General features: G+C 42.5%; 1 protein-coding gene across 4 annotated transcripts in view; it reads right to left on the bottom strand.

Annotated features, from left to right (window-relative positions):
- LOC134219643 (lethal(2) giant larvae protein) overlaps nt 1–24,860 on the bottom strand; it is an 84,536-nt gene that overhangs the window by 1,264 nt on the left and 58,412 nt on the right. For all 4 annotated transcript variants that reach the window (XM_062698449.1, XM_062698461.1, XM_062698469.1 and 1 more), the window contains 6 exons: nt 6,322–8,140; nt 5,806–6,266; nt 5,520–5,665; nt 5,148–5,453; nt 4,633–5,087; nt 7–115 (listed from right to left, as the gene is read on the bottom strand). In XM_062698449.1, the coding sequence (XP_062554433.1) occupies nt 7–115; nt 4,633–5,087; nt 5,148–5,453; nt 5,520–5,665; nt 5,806–6,266; nt 6,322–8,140 (3,296 nt within the window). The remainder of the gene's footprint in view (nt 1–6; nt 116–4,632; nt 5,088–5,147; nt 5,454–5,519; nt 5,666–5,805; nt 6,267–6,321; nt 8,141–24,860) is intronic.

Genomic DNA, 24,860 nt, shown 5'->3' with positions numbered 1-24,860 from the left:
AGTTACCCGATGTGTTTCAAATCTTTAATGTTGGATGAATTGAGGGTCGTTATGTCGGTGGCTTTGGCCGAAGATGCTACGTTGTTCGAGTGCGTGCTCAACACTGATAGCCGGCCTGCGGAATAGAAAAAAGTGGTTATCAATTAGGCGATAAATGAATAGCCCATGAGCAATGACACCATTAATTTAACTAGCTTATTAGAAGACAACAACCAATGAGATATCATCAAAAAGGAATAAATGGGAAGGATTTTCTTCAGGACATTAATCTAAATTTCTTTCAAAAATTTGGAATAATATGCCGTGCTAATTCCGAAATCTTTCCTGTGAAAATACCAAATAATTCTCCATAAGAATTCCGAAGTAGTTTCATCGGAAAATCCAAATATATTCCTTGTGAAAATTCACCGAAATTTCTCATGGAAATTCAGAGGAAATGTGCGTTACAAAGAACTTTTCATCAACTTTTAGGTCTGGCGCCATAACTGCGGTTGAGCTATTTGTTCTATTGGTGGTTGATGGCTGTAAAAACAGTTGTCGTGACTCGTGGTTGCAGAAGACCTAGCATTGTATATGAATATTTCTTCCAAGTACCAACTGGGATGGTGTTTTGTCTGTTACCACATACTGTACTTGAAATGTACCCCTCATAAACCCTCCATTCAGGGTCTACCGTCCATCCCGTGCTTCAGAAGATCACATCAATACATGACTCACCACGTGGACCACGTTCAGTCTCACTAACGACTCTAGCAGGATATTCTCTGGCGTTAGTGAACCGGGATCCCTAGTCCACTGCCCACGCATTGAAGTCACCTGCTACTACTAATGGTTTCAGACCAGTTAGTGCTCCTACATGGCTATTCAATATCTTCTGTACTGCTCTGTATTCCATCTAGAACAGCGGTTCTCAACCTTTTTCTTGAGCGGTACCCCTTGGAGCTTTTGCATTAATTGAGGTACCCCCTATTTTTTGTTAATGAAAATAAGCGTAAGGGGCAAGCCAGAGTAAACGCGACGTGCGATGCGACGCGACGCGACAGTGCAATTTGACAGCCTGTTGATAATGATTGTTATTCTTTTACGTGAGTCGCGTCGCGTCGCATCCCTCGTCGCGTTTACTCTGGCTTGCCCCTAACTTATAACAGATGTGAAAAACTATCCGGAGACGAGCCAGCCTAGGGCTGAAAGTCTCCTTAATAAAGACACAAAAAAAAGGTCTGAAAAATAGACCTTAAAACCAACGGGATAAATTGCTCTTCTTGAAGTTGGGTTAAATTTTCATTATTACGTGAAACTTTACAAAGCACATTTAGTTTATACAAGGATGGTTCCGAACCACATTAAAAGGAGGCTCCAAGCTTGTAATGATTCTTCCAAGAAGCGTAGAAATAGGCTAACAGCTTCATACAGGGAGAGGGGGCCATTTGGCATAAAGTCATTTGGCATAAAGGGCATTTGGCATAATGGTCATTTGGTATAACGGACATTTGGTATATTTTTTCTTTGCGTTCGCTAAATGGTGACTAAGTGGTGCGGGAAACACCCCGGAATAGTAAATACAACACTGGTCGATAACAGTACTAAAAAGACATTATCCTCTCGTGGAAAGAATGCATTTGCAATGCAATGCAAAAGTAGGCGCATGCCCGGATTAAAGCAGTGGTAGGCGTTTGGCCTTAGTAGGCGTTTGGCCGGATTATGGCAATGGAGGATATGATACCTTCTTTAAAAGTAGGCGTGTGGCCGTATTATGGCAATGCAGGATGTGATCCCTTCTTTAAAAGTAGGTGCTTGCACGGATTTTGGCAATGTAGGATGCGATCCCTTCTTTAAAGGTAGGCGCTTGCATGGATTATGGCAATGTAGGATCTAATCCCTTCTTTAAAAGTAGGCGCTCGCCCGAATTATGATAATGGTGGATGTGATTCTTTCTATAAAAGGAGGCGCTTGCCCGAATTGAGGCAATGGTGGATGCGATCCCTTTTTTAAGAGTAGGCACATGCCCGAATTAAGGCCATGGTGGATGCGATCCCTTCTTTTAAAATAGGCGCTTGCACGGATTATAGCAGTGGAGGATTTGATTTGTTCTTTAAAAATAGGCGCTTGTCCGGATTGAAGCAATGGCGGATGTAATCCCTTCTTTAAAAGTAGGTGTGTGGCCTGAATTGTGGCAATGGTGGATGTGATCCCTTCTTTAAAAGTAGGCCCTGCCAAGATTATGGCAATGGTGGATGTGACTCCTTCTTTATAAGTAGGCTCTTGTCGGGAATAAATCAATGGAAGATGTGATCTCTTCCCCGAGTAGCACAATTCAGATTGATTTGATTACAATAACTCATATGCGACTTGATTGGTTTTAGTAACTCGTATCCGACAAGTGTGTTGCTTGTGTTTTTGGCGCTTGGTTTGACGCTTAAGGCAACGGTGGATTTGCTCCGGTCTTAAAGCGCATGCCCGGATAGAAGCAATGGTGGATGTAATCCCTACTTTAAAAGTAGGCATTTGGCCGGAATAAGTCAATGATGGATGTGATCCCTCCCTCGGAAGTAATTCTGCCGTTTTGTTATTTCGTTCTTCCGGAAAATGTCTACCATACCATCAGTCTAAATTTATCAGAATACAGCCTTGACCTACTTTATCTACGCTAAACATTACATGAAATTTCCCTTTCGCTTTCACAGTTCGAAAATGACCCACTCTTTTCTTGCAGTTCAAAATTATGCCAAATGACCATTATGCCAAATGGCCTTTATGCCAAATGACCTTATGCCAAATGGCATAAAGACTTTTATAAATATTGAGAGCTTCCGGGCCTCTTGAAAGGAGGCTTCCGGGCCTCTTGGAAGGCTCTTTAAAAAAGGAGGCTTCAAAGCGTCTTTAAAAAAAGAGGTTTCCGAGCCTCTTTGAAAAAGGGAGGCTTCCAAGCCTTTTTGAAAAAAGGGGCTTCCGGGCCTTTTCAGAAAGGAGGCTTCCGTGCCTCTTGAAAGGAGGCTTCCGGGTCTCTTCAGAAAGGAGGCTTCCGTGCTTTTAAAAAATTAGGCTTCCGGGCTGCTTAAAAAAGGAAGCTTTCGGGCCTCTTGAAAAAGGCTTCAGAGCTTCTTGAAAGGAGGCTTCCGAATTTCATGAAAGAAGATTTCCGAACTTCTTGAAAGGAGGGCATGGTCTTGCTTTGTAGCCGCGCGTCTTACCGCACGGCTAAGGAGGGCCCCCTTTATCAATAATATTGAATAATAATTGTAATACATCCGCCATTACGCACTTTTGTTAGAGGTACCCCCTGGAGCCAGCGAAGGTACCCCCAGGGGTACATGTACCCCAGGTTGAGAACCGCTGAAGAACAGTAGCAGCTACAAAAATAAACATCATTTACCTTGGCTATTACGAAAATCTCATCGTCAGAAGATGAAACTATTTCTTGGATTGGGTACTTCCCACATGTCCAGATTGCAGCAGTCGGTGCAGCATGGCAGGTGGGAGTCTTATATCCTTCAGCTTCACACCTCCGGCATAGCCTACTCCAATCTGGACCCTTGCCGTCATATGACTAATGTCTAAAATCGAAGCACTTAAAGCAGTCCTAAGTTTGCTGGTTTATGCTCGTTATCCTGGATTTCGACGCCGCACTGATCTCTCAGAATAGCCACCAGGTCTCCGGGTTCGGTTATTTCATCCAGGTCCCGACACTTGACTTCATCTACTGGACATAGGGTCTTAACATGCACTCCATTACCCAGAACCTCTTCTATCAACTTTTTATACGCAGCATCCCGCTTCAGGACGACAATGATCTCACCATTCAACGTACAGCGAATACAGTTGATATCCTTAGCCTTACCCATGTCAGTGAGTTTTTCATTGCTTCTCATGGCCTTCGGTATATCGGCGTAGCTTTTGAATCTTTGCCAATAATCGTCTCGTCCCTTCAACTACTGCCATTGAAAGGTTCGCCCTTTCGGGTATGGGTGACCGACCGACCCGACCTTACTGAGCTCTGGAGATGCACCGGTGACGGCCATGCGTCTTCGGAGTTCTGCAGTTATTCATTCCGTCAGCTATTTTTCCTCAGTAAGGAGCCGAATCTTTGATGCGCTCTCCTTCCTGCATTCCATAGCCTGCTGCCTTGCTTACTGCCAACTCCTTCTCCTCAATAAGTAGGCGGATCTTTCGTTCTGCCTTCTTACTGACCTCCAGCAGGGACCTCCATTTCTGCTTTGCCTCTATAACGATGTTGCAGAGGGTCATAACAGACATCTTTAGATCTATGCTGTATTTCCCGCGGTTATCCAGAAAGGATCATATTACTTCCGAAGTGGTTGTGATCAGCTCCATTTTTTGGCTACCGCCCTCCTTGTGGCTGGTCATAGCCTCGTTAATGACCTTGGTCAGAGTGGCGCCATCCATTTTGATCTCGACATTTTGAATCAACAAATCAAACAAAGCCTCATGCAATTCTGTCATTCATTATCCCACTTTTAATATTCTTTATAATTCTCTTAAGTCTTTTCCACTCTTCGTATATGCACCCAAAATAAAAAAATACTACACCCCAAAACGGTTTTCGTGGAACTCACATCTCGAACCTACACAATATTCCCAAATAAACTGTTTTAAATCTTCATCTCAACCTACCAACAATTTCCTCGGTGGTGGTTGAACAAAGCGTCGTGGTCGTCGAGTTCAGATGGTCACGAACCGAGTCGATCGTAATGTCCCCAATAGAGCTGGTGATGGTTTCATTGGCGGCCTTGTTGGGGGAAGCGTCATCGCCACTGCCGACACCGTTGGTCAGGCCATCCCCTCCAGCGGAACCAGTTCCATTGATGGCAGTTACGACCACGGACAGAGGTGTCGCAACATCGATTGGCTTTTCTGCGGTGGGTTCCTCAACTTCCGGTGTTGCGGCTGCTTCATCAGCTTCAACCGCCAGTTCGGTTTCTTCTTGCTCGTGAGACCAGTCTTCCAGCTCGATGTATCCCGTAGGCGAAACGATTTTCGATGTGGATAATGTAATTCGCTGAACCTCCGACGAAGACATCATGTACAGGGCTTCCCCATGGTTTGTGAAACAAAGCGAAGAAATTCCACTGGAAAATATAAAGCCGTAATGTAATACCACTAATTAAACGAAATAGAATCATCCGTACTTGATATCTTCTCTCCGCACTGCCGCCGCATTCAGCTGACGCTTCAGTTCCGGAACCGATAGAACCAAACAATCGCCAAGGTTCGTCAGGCAGAGCAGGCTGATCTCGTAGTGTTTTGGAACTTCGGGTGCGGTCGCTGGCTCAGCATTGCTGGCGTTCAGTGCTTCTGCGGATGGAGAACCGGATGCTGGAGCAGATTCGGTGGCTGCTGGGGCCGGTGTTCGAGATCCAGCTTTGGATGGACTTGCTTGCAGATGGGACGCCGGCAGGGTGCACATGAATGTTGCAAAAGCTATACGGCGAACTCTGGAACGACAAAATATAGAATAATGATCGTAGATGGGGTCCGGCGGAATAGTGATGAATGCTCACCTCGCTCCTTCATGCGCTGTTAGTTTGTACTTGTTGACCGGTTTCAGTTGTGGCAGGGAGAATACCTTGAACTGCTCTTCGGATGCAATGAGAACCTTGTGTGGTCCAGGGCCCGGTTTGGACTGGAAATCGAGTGGAACACCATGCTACAAATAAAGGAGTACAAAAAAAAAATATTACCATTAGACTCGTTTTCTGATGTAGTTTTGCCTACAATTTTTCAATGAGCAGCATTGTCTAAGATGCGAAATTCATCTATGACACTTGATTTTTCTACACAACTTACCTGGTCGAACAGAGAAATCGCAATGACCGGTGCACGATGCTTCAGTTGAATTTCCTTGGCCAATTGTCCGGTGATGGGTTTCGGTGGCGGAACATCCCCTCCATCTACGTTGGCCTCGTTGTTTTGTGTTGGAGGCTGTGGCGGTGGTCTTGGAGGAACATTCAGAATAAATACCGATACACAGCTAGAATTCGTTCCGGACCACAATGTTGCACTAGTGTGTTGTTGATTCGTCAAATGGGTCTGCGCAAAGGTCAAACACCGAACCATTGAACCCATTCCGTCATCTACAGGGCGGGCTTCGATCTGCCGTTCGACGGGACGAGTTTCCGCCGGCGTAGTGGCCTGTGCACTTGGATTGTTCCGGGTGGAACGTCCCTTGCGCAACCGACGGAACGATTCTCGAAGGGTCTTCTTGAATGATTTACGGCGCGATAGAGTTTCACCTGCACCAGTGAGATCTGTAAGAGGAGTTAATTGTAGATGATGTAACGGACACTCTAATGCAAATCTTACCATTCGGATTCAGTGTGCACTTATGCAGCACTGGGCTTTGAGTGTGGTAATCGAAAAGCACCAATCCGTGTGCGGTACCGGCTGCAACCAGATTCCACTGACTCTGAACTGCCGTGCAAGTCACTGCAGCCGGTGGAAGAATCTGCAACACACTAACCACATTCACTCCTTCCTGAATAGGAGTATTTTCTTCTAGCAACTGTCGTTTCACCTTCAATTGGTCGTGACCTTTCCAGACAAAGCCATCGCGATCGCTTACCAAATTCATCGTGGATACCTTCAGCGGGCCAGGTTCTTCTCGTGATGGTTCGAAGTTGGCAATGACCACATTGCCGGCGGTCCCAGCTACGATTAAGGTTCCCGTCGTCGGACACAGTTGAACCTTTTTCACGGCCAAACGAGGATCGTCCGAATATGGATCGAACTGACCGGCTTTACGAAACGGAGGTTCCCCGTCGTCTAACTGTTCCGTTGAGGTAGTCAAATGATTGTCAAAATCGTCACTGTTATTGAACAGTGGGGCGGTTTTTACATGCAGAATTGGACTTAAGCAAACATCGCTGCAGTTCCAAAACTTCACGGAGCCATCTTCGTGACCCGTTATAAGTAGATCGTATTCTTGTCGTTCGTCTTCGATAGTTTCTGGTAGCATACCGCCGTCAATAGGCCACGGTTTGGAACTGTAATCCACTAGCTGAGACTCTCCAGCTCGAACAATCGTTTCGTAAAGTTCTGCCTTCACTCCGGAAACCAGATGATTGCATGTAACGGCAGAGGCATGCAGTGAATGCAAATAAGGAATATTTATTTGCGGAATGGTTTCATCTGTCAAATCGTACGCAACCAATTCTTCTTCAAGCAGTACGACCAAAACTTCAACCTGCTCTGGGCGATCCTCATTGAAAGTGACGAAGAAATCGATTACCTTGGAGGTGAAATCGAAGGCTACTTTTGTTCCATCTCGGCAGTGAACTGACACACACTGGTGTTCACCATATGCTGACCTTGGCATTCCTCCGGAGAACACGACCAGCTCACAAAGGCCCCGTTTCCCGCGAATCAATCTATCAATGGCCTTACATGGATCTGGACCATAAGGCACATACTTTTGATTTTCTGGGGGTATTGGACTGTCCAAATCCCAGGTTGCAAATGAACCATCTCCATGATACCAGGTGAACTGTGTGCCACAGGGAGAAATGTACAATCCAACACTTTGACCGTGACCCGGAGAAATGAAGGACTGCTTTACATTGTTTGCATCCAAATCCCACAGTACGACAAGACCTCGATTGTATGCAATTAGCAGCTGATTGTGATTGTTTGGCAATTGTTTTACTGATTCGATCGCTCCAGGGTTCAGTTTGTATGATTGCGGTAATTGTTCGAGCACCACATCGTGGTAGATGACCGGTTCTCGCACGGAGAAGCTCTTGATATCGAACTGATACACGTTACCGCCCTCGGTGCCAATCCACACTGTATCCTTCATGTAGGAACAGCACAGAGATGAAATCTTCTTAAGCTTTCCATCGAATGGCAGCGTCTTGATGGGAACTAGCACCGTTCCGGTTGGTTCCCACAGGATCAACTGATTCGAAGCCGTCAGCGATAGGAGCCGACCACTTCCGGGGATCCATTCCAGCAGTTGCACTATCGAATCGGATGCGTTCGTTGTGGCGGGATGTTGACCGTAGAACTCGACGCCGGGCCGACCGAATACCTTAATGATACCGCTGTTGGTGCCGATGGCCATCAGTCTGCTGATCGAGTCGTAGGCCACGGCCGACGGTTTGTGCGGGAAGCCATGCTGGGCTGTCTGTGAACGGAGAAGAAAGGAAATAGATTAGAATACCTAAATGCATTTAGTAGGTTTGCTGCGGGTTTTCAACGGTCCAACCACAGATAAACAAACGTAACTGTTAATAAAAAATAATTGAAAAAACTTCGTCATCAAAGACACTATGATCTATGAAGAAAACTTGAAAAATAAAGAAAAAATCAAATCCATCGACGATTTACTACGTTAGTTTACTATTCAATAAAACAACATCTGATAATCATAAGCCAGTCGGCAATCGACGCTTCCTTCCCGTGTACTTCATATATGAATAGAAGCCGGTGACATGTAGCGAACTTTCTCAAGCGCGCCGTATAAGGTCATCTGGGGTAAGCATGAATGATTCAGATTCAACTAAAGTGGTAAGAAGCAAAAAGATGGTCATGAGGGCGGTGGTCCGGTTTCAGACAGCGAAGCAATTGCAGATTACCGTGCAGTTGCCATAAATTTTACAAAACGGGAATAAATCAACCGCTAAGGTGGGCGACGAAACGAAAATCGACCCAGTAAACGTGATTATTGAGGAAGGATGGCAGGAAATGTCGGGTAAATGTTTCTGTTTGGCAAGGTGCGGTGATGATAATTAATAACACTTGTAATTATTTTGAGTGGCTTTCTGCAACGAAACTGATAAGCCAAAGGGGTGACCTTATTGAGGAACGTCGTGTATTCTCGGATGGATGATATCATAGCTGGTATGAATACACAAAGGCTTGAATGTATTACACTTTCCAATGTCATATATCTGAATCGCAAGCTGGCCAATATTGATTTAAGACTTACTGTGATAGACAGAGATAAAACCAAAATCCAGGAAATACCAAGACATTGCCATAGGAACCACCCATGTAACCATAAGCACGTTATTTAGCTTTTTCGGCCTCATAGGGCTATCATAGAGCCAGCATAGCATAGCATAGCATGAATGCTTACGGTTACCTGGGCAGTGCTAATATTTAAAACTGGTAAATTCTCTTCAACGGTTTTCCCCGGGGCAATCTGGTAGTCCTGGAAGTGGTTGAAATGGTCAATGGTCCATTTTATATTCATACCAAGCTTCCTGATCGAAAACCATGAAAAAAAGCCGGCGAATGACTTATTTTGTCGCTAAAACTGTTCTCTACTAAAAGTTTCCATGAAGCAATTAGTAGGTCCCGGAAGTGGTCGTCATCAATTAATTATTTATACCTCAGTTCCTGATCGAAAACCATAAAAAAGATCGGTCGAATTTACAAGTTTTGGTGCAAAAACTAAAATGTCCCCTTTCACAGGGAAAACCCGGGTCCCGGAAATGGTCAAAGTTGTCAATGGGCCATTTTACATTCATACCTCGCTTCCTGATAGAAAATAGATAATTGTTGAATGATTTGTTTCTAGGCTAAACCTGAAATGTCTCCTTCTACAGGTTCCCCGGGAAGCAATCCGTAGGTATCAGAAGCGGCCAGAATCGTCAATGGTCTATTTTATATGCATACTTCGCTTCCTGACCAAAAATCGTGAAAAAAGAACCGTTTTGGGGATAAAACTGAAATGTCCACTTCTGCAGGTTCCCCTGGTTCTTTATTGGTCGTGGTCGGCATTACGCCTGGTCGGACCAGAATTAAAACCCAGGCGGCGGTGAGCACCATTCATCGTTGGGCTTTATCCGTCGGTTTCAGCATGAACGCCAGAAAATGTGTCCGTGGGCACATCTGCTACAGTCGTCATCAGCTAGCGGAACCTGCTATAAAGCTAGGCACTGAAGCAGTCCCCAAACGAAAAATCGATCGGGTCCTCGGGGTCGACATAGATCGAAAATTGACATTTTCACCACACTTCCGGGCGGAGAAGGTGGCATGCAAAACCCGTATGAACCTCGTGAGGACCCTCGCGAAGTGCATCCTACCAACAATAGGAACACCAAACTCAGAATCGACTAAGCCTTTGCCTCCGACCTGGTTCCATCCACTCCCGCCGAAGCAACATGCGTTGATGCCGGCGTCATTCCCATTCGACATCGAATTCTCACGCCACATCCGGCGATCACGGATCCTAAGAAGCGTGGCTGGCTGCTGGCACCGGCCTTCCCCCAGTGGCACAGGTCCAATAGCACGGAGCCAAACGCTGGCTGATGCATCCAGCCAAGATAAACAAAACCATAGCCGCACGGTTCCGAAGAGGTGACGCCGCCGAGGAACTAAGAAGGTCGGTCATCGAATCAACCAGCACATGCTTCCGGAACCATGAAATTCGATACACTGACGGGCCTTGGCAGGTCTGACAGCCTAGCATCCCAGTGCAACATCTTTTCCGCCTAAGCCGTCGCAGTTTTTATCTCGGCCACTCTTCCGTCGAACAAACCCATCGTGGTTTTCACGGACTCCGCTAGTGTGATTGCTGCCCTACAGAGTGAGAAAAAATTGACATCGGAACAGCTGCCTACAAGGCGAAGTAAGAAAATTTGAAATCTGATTTTTCTATTTCCAAAATTTTACAAATCAAGTGCAGAATGAATGACGGATTGATATTGAAGTTTGTGCAAGTTTGTGCTACAAAGCAAGACCATGCTGAGGGTGGCTGGGTTCTGATTGCCGGTCTAGGCTAGGCGGATTGAAAATTGTCTCGACTTCCCTGGGCACAGTGGCGTCGCGTAACCTCACTTTTTACCTGTGCACTGACACTAAAAATGAAAATTTTGATATTTTTACAGCCCAAACGAAAAATAAAACTATCAGAGTCGTTTAAGCTAATCAAATTCTAGTGATTCTATGCATTTTCGCACACAAAATCCTTAAATTGAAATTCAGTGCACAGGTAGATTGAAGTTAGGGAAACTCCACTGCCTGGGCATAAAAGTATCATCGTGCTAGCCTCATGATATACGAATGCAAAAATGGTAACCTGGCTTAGAAACCTCGCAGTTAATAACTGTGGGAGTGCTTAATGAACACTAAGCTGCGAGACGGCTCTGTCCCAGTGTGGGGATGTAATGCCAATAAGAAGAAGAAGTTGGAAAACGTTTTTGGAAAGTATTCATCATAATCCTACATTTTGCCCCGTAACGCTGGGTGACACCTTTGTTACGGTGTAAGATCTACCATGGTCACATTAGCAGCTACAGGGAAATCCTGACCCAACGAATATCTTCCCCAATGTCCAACTGCGAGGTACTTATGAGGGTGTTGCTGAGTCGGGGCCTCCCATTAAGTAAGTGCTACAGCAACACTTCCTACCCTTCCCAAGTTACGGTGAAGATATGCGTGGCCAGGAGTAGTAATCATCATGCTTTTGAGATTTTTAACCTAGATTGAAATTTAGGACCACACCCACCTTGATTTCTGATAGCAATCTGAATAAGGATTTCGAAAGAAAACAATGAGTGCCCAATCCAATCACTAGTGTCCAATCTACGAAGTACACCGTAACTGTGCTAGCTAGTATTAATCATAATCCTTCATTTTGTAAATAACACAAAACATGAAATTTCTATACAGTGTGGAGGGCATAGGCTCCAACTTTGGGGGAGCGAGACACTTTTTGCCCCCTCAATAATTATCTAAGAGGGCATAGTATTGCGCATAAGCCCCAAAATTTTATTCCCACCTTTGGGTTTCCACGCCGAGCACTCAGCGCCAAACTCGGGGACAATGAGCTAGTGGTCAAGTTGGTACTCCTGATTTTTTGACAACTGATGTCGATTGGTTGTGTGAGTGCACCGGTGTAAAAAATAGAGATTCTAGCTAAAAATTTAATTGTCAAATGCACATTTTGACAGCAATATAGATGTATGAGTGAAAAAAATGTGCAAATGCTCTATCGCGGAAGCAGTCGCTGAAGACAAGTGTCAATGGTTTCAGTGACGAAACAAAAAGTTTCGATGCAAAAAGCAATATCATTTCGCAAACTGAGCCGGAGTGAGTCTTTCCACTTTGACAAAACGGTATCATCACATAAACACGTACCTGAAAATCGTCACAGTTCTCGATACAATCATTGCTTGAAGCTGTTAATCACCACACAATAATTCTAAACTAACGCACTTTAATCCTTCCTATTGGTTCATTTTACCAGCACTTAAACATATTATATAAACATAAAAATGTATCCTCAAACCGCACAAAAATTCACCTCGATCTAAGAACTTCTAGTCGAACATGCTGCCAAAAGGCAACCAAACAAAAATTATTATAAATACAGTAATATCCCGATTTTATCACCCAGATCGTGAATTTTTGGGTGATAAAATGGGAAATGTGACAAAATCTGAAAAAAAAAATATATTCAATTTTTTTAATTCATTTCGCAAATATGAATCAGTTTATACCTTGAAAGGGTAAAATGCGTAATTGGCACCCGTTATTTCCTGTTGAAAAGGCCTTAAAATCCTTGACAGGTACTAAGAAATGATTTTATAATAAACCACAGACGGTGAAAGTTATTTCATGAAAATCATTGTTGTTTGCGGTATTATTTACAAAAATAAAAAGACCGACTAAAATTTTCAAAAGTTTTTGGGGTGACAAAATCTGGACGTGATAAAATTTGGGGGTAGACAAAATAGGGGAGTGACAAAATCGGGTCGACACTGTAATACCATCTGGCATCATGTTGTCGTGGAACGTGCATATTTTTGTTTACGTCGCATTTTCTACCGTCCCGATAGAGAATGAGAGTAAAATGTTGAGAGATTAAGTGAAATTTTGCTTATGCCGGGAACTGGTTTGAAGTGTGCCCGAAATGCAATCGCTATGACTGAAATGAGTGCTTAATTATTATCGTTAATTTAAACCAAATAAAAGTAAGTGTTTAGCAAGAATAGCTATTTTTAAGCAAAACTGAACCCCATTGCAGTATTGCACGACCCAGAAAATTGAGGAAAAGTTGCTTCCTGTCATAAATATCAATTAAAAAAATGCAGTCGTATGCATGTTAGGCCGGGAACGGGGTAAGAAACCCTAGACTCTTTTTTTTAATTTTTTAAAAACGCTTTTATTTGGTTATTTTCGATGCAAATAAGGTTATGGATGAATAAACAGTGTTGATTATGTGTTTTGAAAAATTAATATAATATAAAAATTAATATAAATACAGGGTGGCCACTGAAATTCGATTTTCAAATTCCCGTTTTTTTCCCGCTTTTCCCGGTATTTTTTGTCAAATTTTCCCGGTTTTAATTTAACTTGAAAAAAATCAAGGTAAGAGTTTTAATACTTTATTTCCTGATCAAACTGATATTTTATTTTCTGACCAAACTGGAGGTCAGTTTTATATCGAAGCAACTGATAATTTGTAACGAACCTTTGAAATAGATGTACATTAAACTACCAACAACGTGTTATGCGAAAACAGTTTTATCACAAGGTACACTGAAATTGTGCCATGTAGTTAGTGTTAACCGACATTTAATCAATATCGTATTGTAATTCTACATTAGCACTTAATTACAATGATTTGATTTTTTATTAGTTACAGATTATTTGTATTTTCTTGGATGCACAACTTTCGTTAGTTTCTGACAGTGCCAATGGAAATTGCATGCCAGTCTAATATGGTTCTTCCTTCTTAGAGCATAATATTTACAGAAAGCAATAAAACGTATAGTATCTCATAGTATAGCCGACATCTTTGTAATGTTCAGCTCTCGGTTTGATCTTATTCAGGCTAATTCAAAGAATACCTTCCTGAGTAACTGATGGAGCTTTTTAAATTATCGCAAAATTATGTGCTGAAGTAGCACATCTTCCAAAAAGCACCTTGTTCCTATTCAGTTTTATTGAAGGCATTGGAAAAACATCAAAGCACGAAAAAGTTAAATCAAGATGTGAAAAACGTTCGAATTGTGATCAATGTTTCATTAACATTGCAATACAGTACGCGTTTGGCATTTGGAAACAAACAAGCAAAGAATGCTGCACTGCATGTTGCATACACGAAACAAAATCATTAGGTTGCATATTTTTTACCATGTAACTTCAATGCGTCTTTCAAAATTGAATTGTTTGTTTTAATTAAGTTACAGATAAGATAAGTGTATTTTCATGTTTGATTTACATTGTTCAACGTTTAGACAACTCACAATTTAGTCCGGTGATTGTGCAATTAATCATGAGGAAAGACACAGTTCTTATAACGTAAATTAAATTCAATCACAGTTAAACCACAGACAAACAGACATAACACATGGAACATTAGGCTATCAAATTCATCGTCACGCGAACACTAACGGCATCTGTTGTTCACTCTGACTTGGGCAAATCATGAACCAGGTGTCGCTAGTGAGCAAACGTCAAACTCGAACAAAATCGACGCGCGCGCCTTAAGTGGTGGATTGGCCAACTAATAAATATTTGAATTGATCAGTAAATCACTGTACTATGAGATATTCTCGAGTGTTATGTCTGCTTGTTTGTGGTTAAACTTAGCAATGAAGTAAGTAAATCACTGTATAACCTCATTATAGTAATGGGCATTACTTTATTAAAAATCTACAGAATTTTTAAACAACTAATATGAACACAGATTTAACACGAAGACAATCGTTTTCGATCAAAAAAATTATTCAGTTTTCTAAAAAAAGATTTTAACACATTTTGGACAATCAAAACATTCGATTCGTAATTTATTCAATTTTACTTTTTGAATTCCTAGAATTAATGTCTAGAAAGTAAATCTTGGATTTTTTATTAAAAACTTTGAACGTCCTAATTCAATATTACTATATTAGAAACAAATTAGAAAACTATCTTAGAGTATCTTTTTCACCATCATAACCTTACCTTCTACAATATTAGGTAAGTTGTGGAACAATGCTAAACTAAAGATATTTTACTCTTTACAATATTACAGACATATTCACGTAGTATTAAAATTACCATTTTCAATGATTTGTAGAATTCTCAAAAATAATTCCAAACAACTCTTGAACATGTGTTAAAATATATATTATCTACCATTATCATTTTTTTCGAATTCTGTGCAAATGGAAGTTACATAGAAGTATTTGGAAGAAATTAGTATAGAAGTACAAAGGCAAGCTTGGAGATTAGAAGAATAACATTCATTCGAAAGAATGAATATTTCGATATTCGATAACATAATATTTATGACATATGGCGGGGGTTCTACCAAATCACACCAAGCGCCAAAAAGTACTCATATTTTTTACCAAGTTTTGTTTAACAGATCTAATTGACCATAAATCGTATAGGTCCTATACTATAGGATATCTCTCAGCCCCTGAGGATATCCTACAACAAATGTACACACGAATTGATTTGAAATAATTTCCGTTTCCTTTTACGTACAAAATATCACAAGTCAGTCAAAAAGCCGCTTACTCGAAATTGGAATCAAAATGATCTAGTGACAACACAAACTGGATCTGGGAAAAAGGTCTATTTATTTTTTATACCTCACACATTATGTACTAAAATCAAATAACTCAGTTTTCCTTTTGTATCAACTTCATTAAAAACTTTGAACAATTCTGAATGAAAGTTGTCAAAATTATTTTTTCCCAGTTCATGTCCTGAATTCCCGGTTTTCCCGCTTTTTTCCCGGTGACTTCAATTTCCCGTCTTTTTCCCGCTTTTCCCGTTTTTCCCGGTTCGTGGCCACCCTGTAAATATTAAAAAAACTGCCAAATAGAAATTGAAACTGTGATGTTTTTTTTCGAACGACATTTTCTCAATGTTTACGTTATGAATGTAGGCCCTTTTCACCTGTTAAGCGAGATATCTAGGATCGCTTTGTTACGCGGAGCTGTTCATGGTGTAACGAGATATGTTTCTGCAGTTGTTGATAGAAGGTACCAAATCTGCTGGAAGCATCTCAGATGTCGTTGATTAACTGCAGGAGTTTTGTGATGAATCACGTTAATAAAGATTTAAAAAAAAAATAAAATAAAAAAAATAACTGCAGGAGTAACTATATTTGATAGATCTTCTGCCAAAAATTTGTCAATTATGTAAAGGTATTCATTCCGATATTTTTTATTTATTTATTACCAGACTAAGGCCGGAATGGCCTGTGCAATACATAAAAGTCTTCACCATTCAGCTCGGTCCATGGCTGCACTTCGCCAACCACGTAGTCTGCGGAGGGTCCGCAAATCGTCCTCCACCTGATCGATCCACCTTGCCCGCTGTGCACCTCGCCTTCTTGTTCCCGTCGGATCGTTGTCGAGTACCATTTTCACCGGATTACTGTCCGACATTCTGGCTACGTGCCCGGCCCACCGCAGTCGTCCGATTTTTGCGGTGTGAACGATGGATGGTTCTCCCAACAGCTGATGCAACTCGCGGTTCATTCGCTTCCTCCACGTACCGTCCGCCATGTGCACCCCACCATAGATGGTACGCTACACTTTCCTTTCAAAAATTCCCAGTGCGCGTTGGTCCTCCACGAGCATCGTCCAGGTCTCGTGTCCGTAGAGAACTACCGGTCTAATAAGCGTTTTGTAGATAGTCAGTTTGGTACGGCGGCGAACTCTATTGGATCGAAGCGTCTTGCGGAGTCCAAAGTACGTACGATTTCCAGCCATTATGCGTCTCCGAATTTCTCTGCTGGTATCGTTATCGGCGGTCACCAGTGAGCCCAAGTACACAAATTCTTCAACCACCTCGATTTCGTCACCACCGATAGAAACTCGTGGTGGGTGGCTTACATTGACCTCTCTTGAGCCTCTTCCTATCATGAACTTCGTCTTCGACGTGTTGATGACTAGTCAAATCCGTTTAGCTTCGCTTTTCAGTCTGATGTAGGCTTCCTCCATCCTCTCAAAGTTACGTGCCATTATATCAATGTCGTCGGCGAAACCAAATAACTGGACGGACTTCGTGAAAATCGCACCACTCGTGTCAATCCCTACCCTTCGTATTACTCCCTCCAAAGCGATGTTGAATAGCAGACACGAAAGACCATCACCTTGCCGTAACCCTCTGCACGTTTCGAAGGGGATCGAGAATGTCCCTGAAACTCGAACTACGCACATCACCCGATCCATCGTCGCCTTGATCAACCGTATCAGTTTATCCGGAAATCCGTTTTCGTGCATTAGCTGCCATAGCTGGTCCCGATCGATTATATCATATGCGGCTTTGAAGTCAATAAATAGATGATGTGTGGGCACGTTGTATTCGCGGCATTTCTGCCATACCTGACGTATGGCCATCACCTGGTCTGTGGTACTGCCCCACGAACTCTCTTGCAATTGGTGTTAGTCAGTGGCATAACATTTGGGAGAGTACCTTGTAGGCGGCGTTCAGCAATGTAATTGCGAGGTAGTTACTACAATCCAGCGTATCGCCATTTTTGTAGATTTTTGTAGATGGGACACACGACACCTTCCATCCACTCATGCGGCAGAACCTCATCCTCCCAAACCTTGGTAATTACCCAGTGCAGCGCTCTAGCCAGTGCCTCACCGCCGTGTTTAAACAGCTCTCCTGGCAGTTGCTCAACCCCAGGAGCTTTGTTGTTTTTCAGCCGGCCGATCTCCTCCTGGATTTCCTGGAGATTCGGAGCCGAAAGTCGTATGTCTTGCGCGCGTGCTCTTAGGTTTATTACCATACCGCCAATGTTGTCTGCCATATCGCCATTCAGGTGCTCTTCATAGTGCTGCCGCCACCTTTAGATCACTTCACGCACGTTTGTAAGAAGGTTCCCGTTTATTCCCTTACACATACCGGGCTGTGGCACGTGGCCCTTACGTGAACGGTTCAACTTCTCATAGAACTTTCGTGCGTTATTAGCGCGGTACAGTTCCTCCGTCTCTTCACGGTCTCGATCTTCCTGCTGGCGCTTTTCCTTCGGAAAATCGAGTTTTGTCTGTTCCGCGCCCGTTTGTATCGTTCGCCCACGTGCGGTGTTGCAGCAATCTCGCCCATGCTGCATTCTTCTCCTCACCTAACTGCTCACATTCGCCGTCATACCAGTCGTTTCTCTGATCCGGAGCCACCGTGCCTAGTGCAGCGGTTGCGGTGCTTCCAATGGCGGATCGAATATCTCTCCAGCCATCTTCAAGAGATGCTGCGCGTAGTCTTGGGCTAGTCTACCGTCTTGTAGCCGCCCAATGTTTAGCCGCGGCGGACGACTCCGACGCGTGTTGTACACCGTCGAGAGTTTTGAGCGCAGACATACTGTAACGAGGTAGTGGTCGCTTCTTTTTCGTCGTCGGGTCTCCCTTCGTGTGGGCAGTGCACGTTGATGATGCTATATTTCTCGGGTACTTATCAAAAGGACGTATGTGTTTTTGTAAACAAAGATTCAGACGTCGATTTGTCCGATCTGATTGCCCTCCCACGCAAACCATCATCATAGACAGATAGAGGGAGGCTTCGGCTTCGGACAAATCGACGTTTATATCTTTGTTTACAAAATCACATACGTCCTTTTGAATAAGTACCCGAGATTTGAAGAAGCTTGCACATCCTTGCGTTGATTGGCTGCCACTCAATTACGCGTTGGCGCATCTTTCCCAGCACTATGAAGTCGGTTCCCAGCTCGTTGGTGGTGCCACAGCTTTGGTAGAAGGTATCCCTCGATGCCCGCTTTTCCACACGTCGAAGTTGCGGGGATGTAATTCATCGTAGATTATCCTGTCGCAACCTGCGAAGTCTAACGACTTGCAGTTCCATGTTTCAAGCTTCCAATCGTGATCCTTTATTCGTCGCCTAGGTCGTTGCCGATTGTTGATTCCCGTCTCGTTGGAGGGCCGTCGTGCCAGGTCTGTTTAGCGTCCCATCTAACACCAGGACTTGGGATTGTGCACTTAGAGCGGCACACGGTCGCGTTGGCGGAACCTACTTGCGGATACATGCAGCTTTTTATAGAGGTTTAAGGTGGTTATACAACAAATCGGCCATCTTGGAAACCACGTGTTTTTTCTAGTGATTTTTCTAGAGCACGAGTTGAGAGAACTATAACGCCCATGGGGATGAAACATTCGTATGTCGTTTGCTTACTCATGCTAAACAATCGACTTTAATTTCAGCATTGTACGAACATTATTACGCTAGATTTGAACTTTTGATAATAGGAGTAGAAACCGAGTGGTGAATTTACAATTCACCACATGGCTTGATTGTATAATCACCTTAACAGAGCCCACTGTCAAACCTCACCACATCCTAGGCAAGCATCACAACTCGCAGATGGTCTGGCGAGGGATCGTCAAGCCTTGGACATAGTCCCTGCTGCCCAGTATGGGATAACAGCGACTGAATTCCATATCTCTACTGCACAACTGGATCTACACATATTTTGAAAATAACGCATTCGTTTTTTCTAAGTGATTTAATTGAAGATGCTGGATATTTCTAAACGATTAGTAGCCATTAGAGGATGCTATCGAAGGATATTGAAATTGATTTTTTTTAACTTTTTATTGTAGGCCCTTGCTATCCCAAAGTAAGCGCCTATAGACATGGCGAATAAATGGGGGAGGAGAAAGCCGCCTGCTGTCATCGAGAGAAAAAGTAGAATCATTGAAATTTCACACGGTGTGGTATGGGAAATAGAGTATGTTTTTGTTAAAAACAAACATGAAAGATGTTTTCCAAAAAAAGGTTTAAGGGGTTAGAATTTTAAAAGCACGCAAAATAGATATGAAATCTCAATTTTTATATTCAGATTATATTATATAGATTGTTGAATTTTTGACCCCACAAACTAAAAAAAGCCAGAGAATAAAAAGTGTTATCTGTAAACAGAGCCTAAGGTTTTTTTTTAAACCGACTGAATAGATGTTTAAAGTGTCCTATACGAGACACTGAAGACGGCCTCACAGTTGAGGTCGAAATACGTATCTGTAAAGATAATAAAACGTAGTGAAATTAAATGGAAAGTACTAAACTCGTCTTAGACAGTTGAAGACATTCCACTAAAAGAGTTTACATATTTTTTCTGTTGTGATGTTTTCATTTCCAGAATTGAATAATTTCATACCCCCATGCCCCCCGCCCTCCAATAATTTAATGAAGTTGGCGCCTCTGGCTGGCGGGAATCGGTCCATGTCCCCAAGTAATGATTCACCCTACCGAATTTTTAAGGGAAATTATTATCCTCTATATTCCAACAGTAAAATCACATCTGAAGCAATTGACTGTTTCTTGACCTCTTCATGGCAATCATATCTTTCGATGATCGCCAAACCTCCTGATCTTACAATAACATTCACAGAAGGTTCCCCTCTCTATTTAACTCCAACAGACAAAGTTTGTTGTAGTTCCTAACGAAATCTTGGGTTAGTCACTGCTGAAGTTTATGCTACCGGATTTATTTAGCACGATGTTTGCTCGAACGGTTAATTTGGCAAATCACGTCATCAATTCCTTTCACGTCAGTCGTTGCGTTGTTAGCACACCCAGCTGCAATCATTTCGCTAGCTTTCGATCTGTGTGGCGTCATTTTGCGGTTTCCAGATCCAGACAGACCGTTACCTAGGCAGGTAGTAAACGGTGCAATTAGTTATCCGACAGACAGAATTAAAGCTGAGAGATGGTGCGAGCTCTTTTGGCAATTCGACATCCAGTGAAAATTTGCGCTATGTCATTTGTTTCAACCCCAGTTTAGTATAGAAAGTGGCTATGTTCGCATTTTGGTGTTTGCCTTTCACGTACAGTAGATCTGAAATGTTTCCTCGTACTCTTTACTTCAGGAAATTTATACAATATTTACCAATGATAATTTGATTTTGAAAAGCTGGTTAAATCCTCAATACTTTTAGAACTTGGAAGCTTCAATAGAAAAATTGAGGCGCAATACAATCGAAAAACGACACGACAGCCGTTGTTATTATTACTTGTTCCATTCTAGTAGTCTTGATGCTGATCATTATCGCGTTTCTCTCAGTTTTTAGATATTTTCACGGAGTCTTTCCGTAAACAGAAAGAGATGTTTTGGGCTCTAATTAGTTTCTCGATAATTAAAGTATCCATTTAACACCCCACGAATCGCATGGGGCATGAAGATGGTTGAAACAGGCGGAGTGCGGGGAAAGATTACCACCCAATTAATTGATAGTGCCAGCAAAGTGATGGGAACAGGTGTTGCCAGTCAAACGATTGCTTTTACGGTTTGTTTACGGGATGTTCAAACAGAAAAGTATATTGTATGATGGTTCGGTTTGGGTGTGGGCTTTATGGCCATATCGAGTGAAGTATGCCGCCAGTCTGCGCGGAAGAAATACCAAAAGAAATGCAATAAATCGAAAAAGTTAATTGTTGATGATATTCACTTTTGTGTGGAATTGCTTCAACTTATGGTGTTCGAATAGCTTTATCAATCTAGTATTAGCATTTGCGAGTCATTTGAAATGTATGTAAAGGAATCTCATAAAAAGTTTTATGAACTGTTCCGTCACAGAAAAACAGACATGTAACATCAGTCGATCAAATACGAAACACTAAATCACGTCTTCTGCTGTCTGTTTATTTTGAACGGTAGATGGTGATTATCAGCTAGCACCAAATAAGATAAAAATAAACTGACTGGTGCACCACCGATAATCGATTAACCAATTGAAGAATAATTAAATGCACCTGTAATCAAAATATGGGAGGATCAGGTTCTGTCGGAAGAGTGGATGGAAGGTGTCGTGTTCGTGTGTCCCTCTACTAACAGAACGATGAGCTGCAGGGATTGACACGAGACGAGTGGTATGATTTTCACATGGTCCTTCTAGCTACTAGGCTTTTCCTATGACATATTGATGTTATGCCATGTGACTTTGAAAAGATGGAGGAAGCTAAGAAACTAGATCGATCGGACTAGCATCAGTCGAAATACACGATAGGAATATGCTCAAAAGAAGACGATGTTAGCCACCCTCCACGGATTTCTATCGGTGCGGAAAAGGATTAGAATCATAAATCTTAGTTCGAACTTAGTGTGATGCTGCGACCATCTTACTATTTAACATTTGAGCCGCAAAAATCCTCCAAGTAGTTTCGAGTCAGTCATTAAGGTAGAACTTATATGATAAGACTGTTATGATTTCATCTGTTGATCAGATACTCCCAATTAGTATACAATTGAAATTTTTCATATAAAAAATGATTATATTCACATGAAAAACATTGTTCTCCAAATTATAATTCTCAAAAGCCGACAAATACTTACATGCATTCAAACATGAGCATATCATATATAGCATTTACCGTACCAAGTCACCCACTAATCATTGTTTACGCTATTATCAAACAAACCAATCGGCGTGTGAACTGTTCCCACCTCGTGTCTCGCCGTTCATCGTCATACTAACCTTCCTTCAGCGTTTTCCGATTTTACTAACTTTATACATTAATTCACCCGTTCGACATTCAGCGAGATTACGGTGGTTCAGCAGCATCCCCCGGACTTCTACCCATAAACAAAACCGAAAATAACAATTGCTGTGTTGCTGTGATGCGAAACAATCTCACACCCATGTGCGATGTGACTCATAAGTTAGCTGTATCATTGCGGTAGCGTATGTATAGTGCAGTACAGCTGTGCACAGGCAGCTAGCTCTTGCATGACTGGCGGGCAAAAACGGTGATTCATGCGACACATCGAAGAAAGCACTACGTACGCTCAGGTGCTTCACAACATATTTTATTGAAAACTATTCAAATTCAAAGCAGACTGCAATCACACTAAAACAGTCACTGGGAGTTCCAATGTGGAAGGTGACGATGAATATTACTATAAATATGTAATACATTTAAAGCCGAGACTTTCATGATCCATCGAAAAGTCTATAGCGAATCAAAGTTTAGTTGTTCTATCCTTTTCCGTATTTTTTTCTTAAATTTAAATCTCATTATCAAAGTTCCGTGTTTGCGATTCTGCAGGGAGAGCACCGCGCTTGAGTTTTTCGCACAGAATCGCATCGTTCGTTACTCATTGCCGAAAAAATATGTTGGTCAAAAGGCGAGGCGTACTGTTTTGTTGGTGGATTTGCTATCGATTGTTTTAAGCATGAAAAAATTTAATGTGTTCAACAAATAAAAAAACGTAAAAACCATGCAATGATAAAAATCGCCAGAAAAATCACGAACCATTATCCTGGCAATGAGTCTGGTGGGATTTCACTCGCACATGAGATTGAGTTTGAATTTTCCAACACTGATCGCTGACTACATTTTAAATAAAAGGATCACAGTTCATAACCCTCCACCAAGCAATCTTTCTAGGAATTGCGAATGAAATGTGATTCAAAATGGAATCCTTCAGTATTTGAAATGGAATCCCTCTGGGTTTTCGAATGGAATTCTTCTGAGACTTCAAAAGGAATTCTTCTAGGATTGCGAAAAAATCCATCTTGGATTCCGAATGGAATCCTTCTGTAATTGTGGATTGAACCCTTTTGTGATTCCGAATAGAATTGATTCAGTATGAAATCTTTCTAATCTTCGGAATAAAATCCTTCTAAAAATCTATTCGAAGAATTCCGTTCGGAATGCAGAGAGGATTCCATTTGAAATGCCGAGAGAGTTTTGTCCAAAATAAGGAAAGGATTCCGTTCGCAGTCCAGAGAGGAATCCATTTGGAACGCCAAGAAGATGCCGTTAGGTATGTGAAAAGGATTCTGTTTGGAATGCCTAGCTAGAGGATTGCTGATAGAAATGCTGATGACTCCGTTCGGATTGCCGAGAGGGTTCCGTTCGGAATGCTGAGAGGGTTCCGATCGGAATACCGAGAGGATTCCGTTCAAAATGCAGAAAAGATTCAATTTGCAGTTCAGAGAGGAATCCATTTGGAACGCCGAGAAGATTCCGTTAGGTATGTCGAAAGGATTCCGTTTGGAATGCCGAGAGGATTGCATTAGAATTTGTTTTTCATTCGAAATGCTGAGAGGAATGCCAAGAAGATTACGTTTGTGATACAGAAAGGATTCTGTTCGGAATGCCGAGAGGATTCCGATCGGAACGTAGAGAGGTTTCCGTTACGAATGCCGAGAAAATTCTGTTCAAAATACAGGAAGGATTCCTTTTGGAATGCCGAGAGAATTCTGGTTGATCCGTTAGGTATGCCAAAATGATTCTGTTTGGAATGCCGAGAGGTTTGCAGTTTGGATTGCAAAGTGGATTTCGTTCAATATGCCGGAAGGATTCCGTCCGGAGTGCTTAGAGGAATGCCGAGACGATTCCGTTCGGGACGCAGAGAAGATGCAGTTCTGCAGATGCATGCGGTTCTCAACCTTTTTCTTCAGAGGTACCCCTTCAAACTATTGCATTAATTGAGGTACCCCCTCCTGAAAGTAGGCTTCCAGGTCTCTTGGAAGGACAATTTCAAGCCCTTGAATCTCTTAAAAGTAGGCTTCCGCACCTTGATAATAGGCTTCTGAGCCTCCTGCATAGCTTTCGAACCTCTTGCATGGCGGCTGTCGAGCTTAAAAAGAGGCTTCCTTTGCATCTCGAAAGGACGCTTCTGAGCCTCTTGAAACGAGGCTTCCAAAACTCTTGAAAATAGGCTTCCGAGCTACTTGAAAGTAGGCTTTCGAGCCTCTTGAAAATAAGCTTCCGAGCCTTTTTGAAATAGGCTTGCGAGCCTCTTGAAAACAGGCTTCCGAGCCTGTTGAAAGGAGGCTTCCAAGCCTCTTGGAAGTAGACTTCCGGGCGCCTTAAAACAAGGCTTCCGGCCTCTTGAAAAGAGGCTTTCCAGCCTGTTGAAAAGAAGCTTCCTAGCCTCTTGAAAGCAGGCTTCCGGGCTTCTTGGAAGACGAGCCTCTTGTAAG

The sequence above is a fragment of the Armigeres subalbatus genome, chromosome 1 (genome assembly GCF_024139115.2).
Source record: "Armigeres subalbatus isolate Guangzhou_Male chromosome 1, GZ_Asu_2, whole genome shotgun sequence".
NCBI classification, from domain to species: domain Eukaryota; kingdom Metazoa; phylum Arthropoda; class Insecta; order Diptera; family Culicidae; genus Armigeres; species Armigeres subalbatus.
The sequence above is the reverse complement of the archived record's forward strand: the minus strand, read 5'-3'. Positions and strand labels throughout refer to the sequence as shown.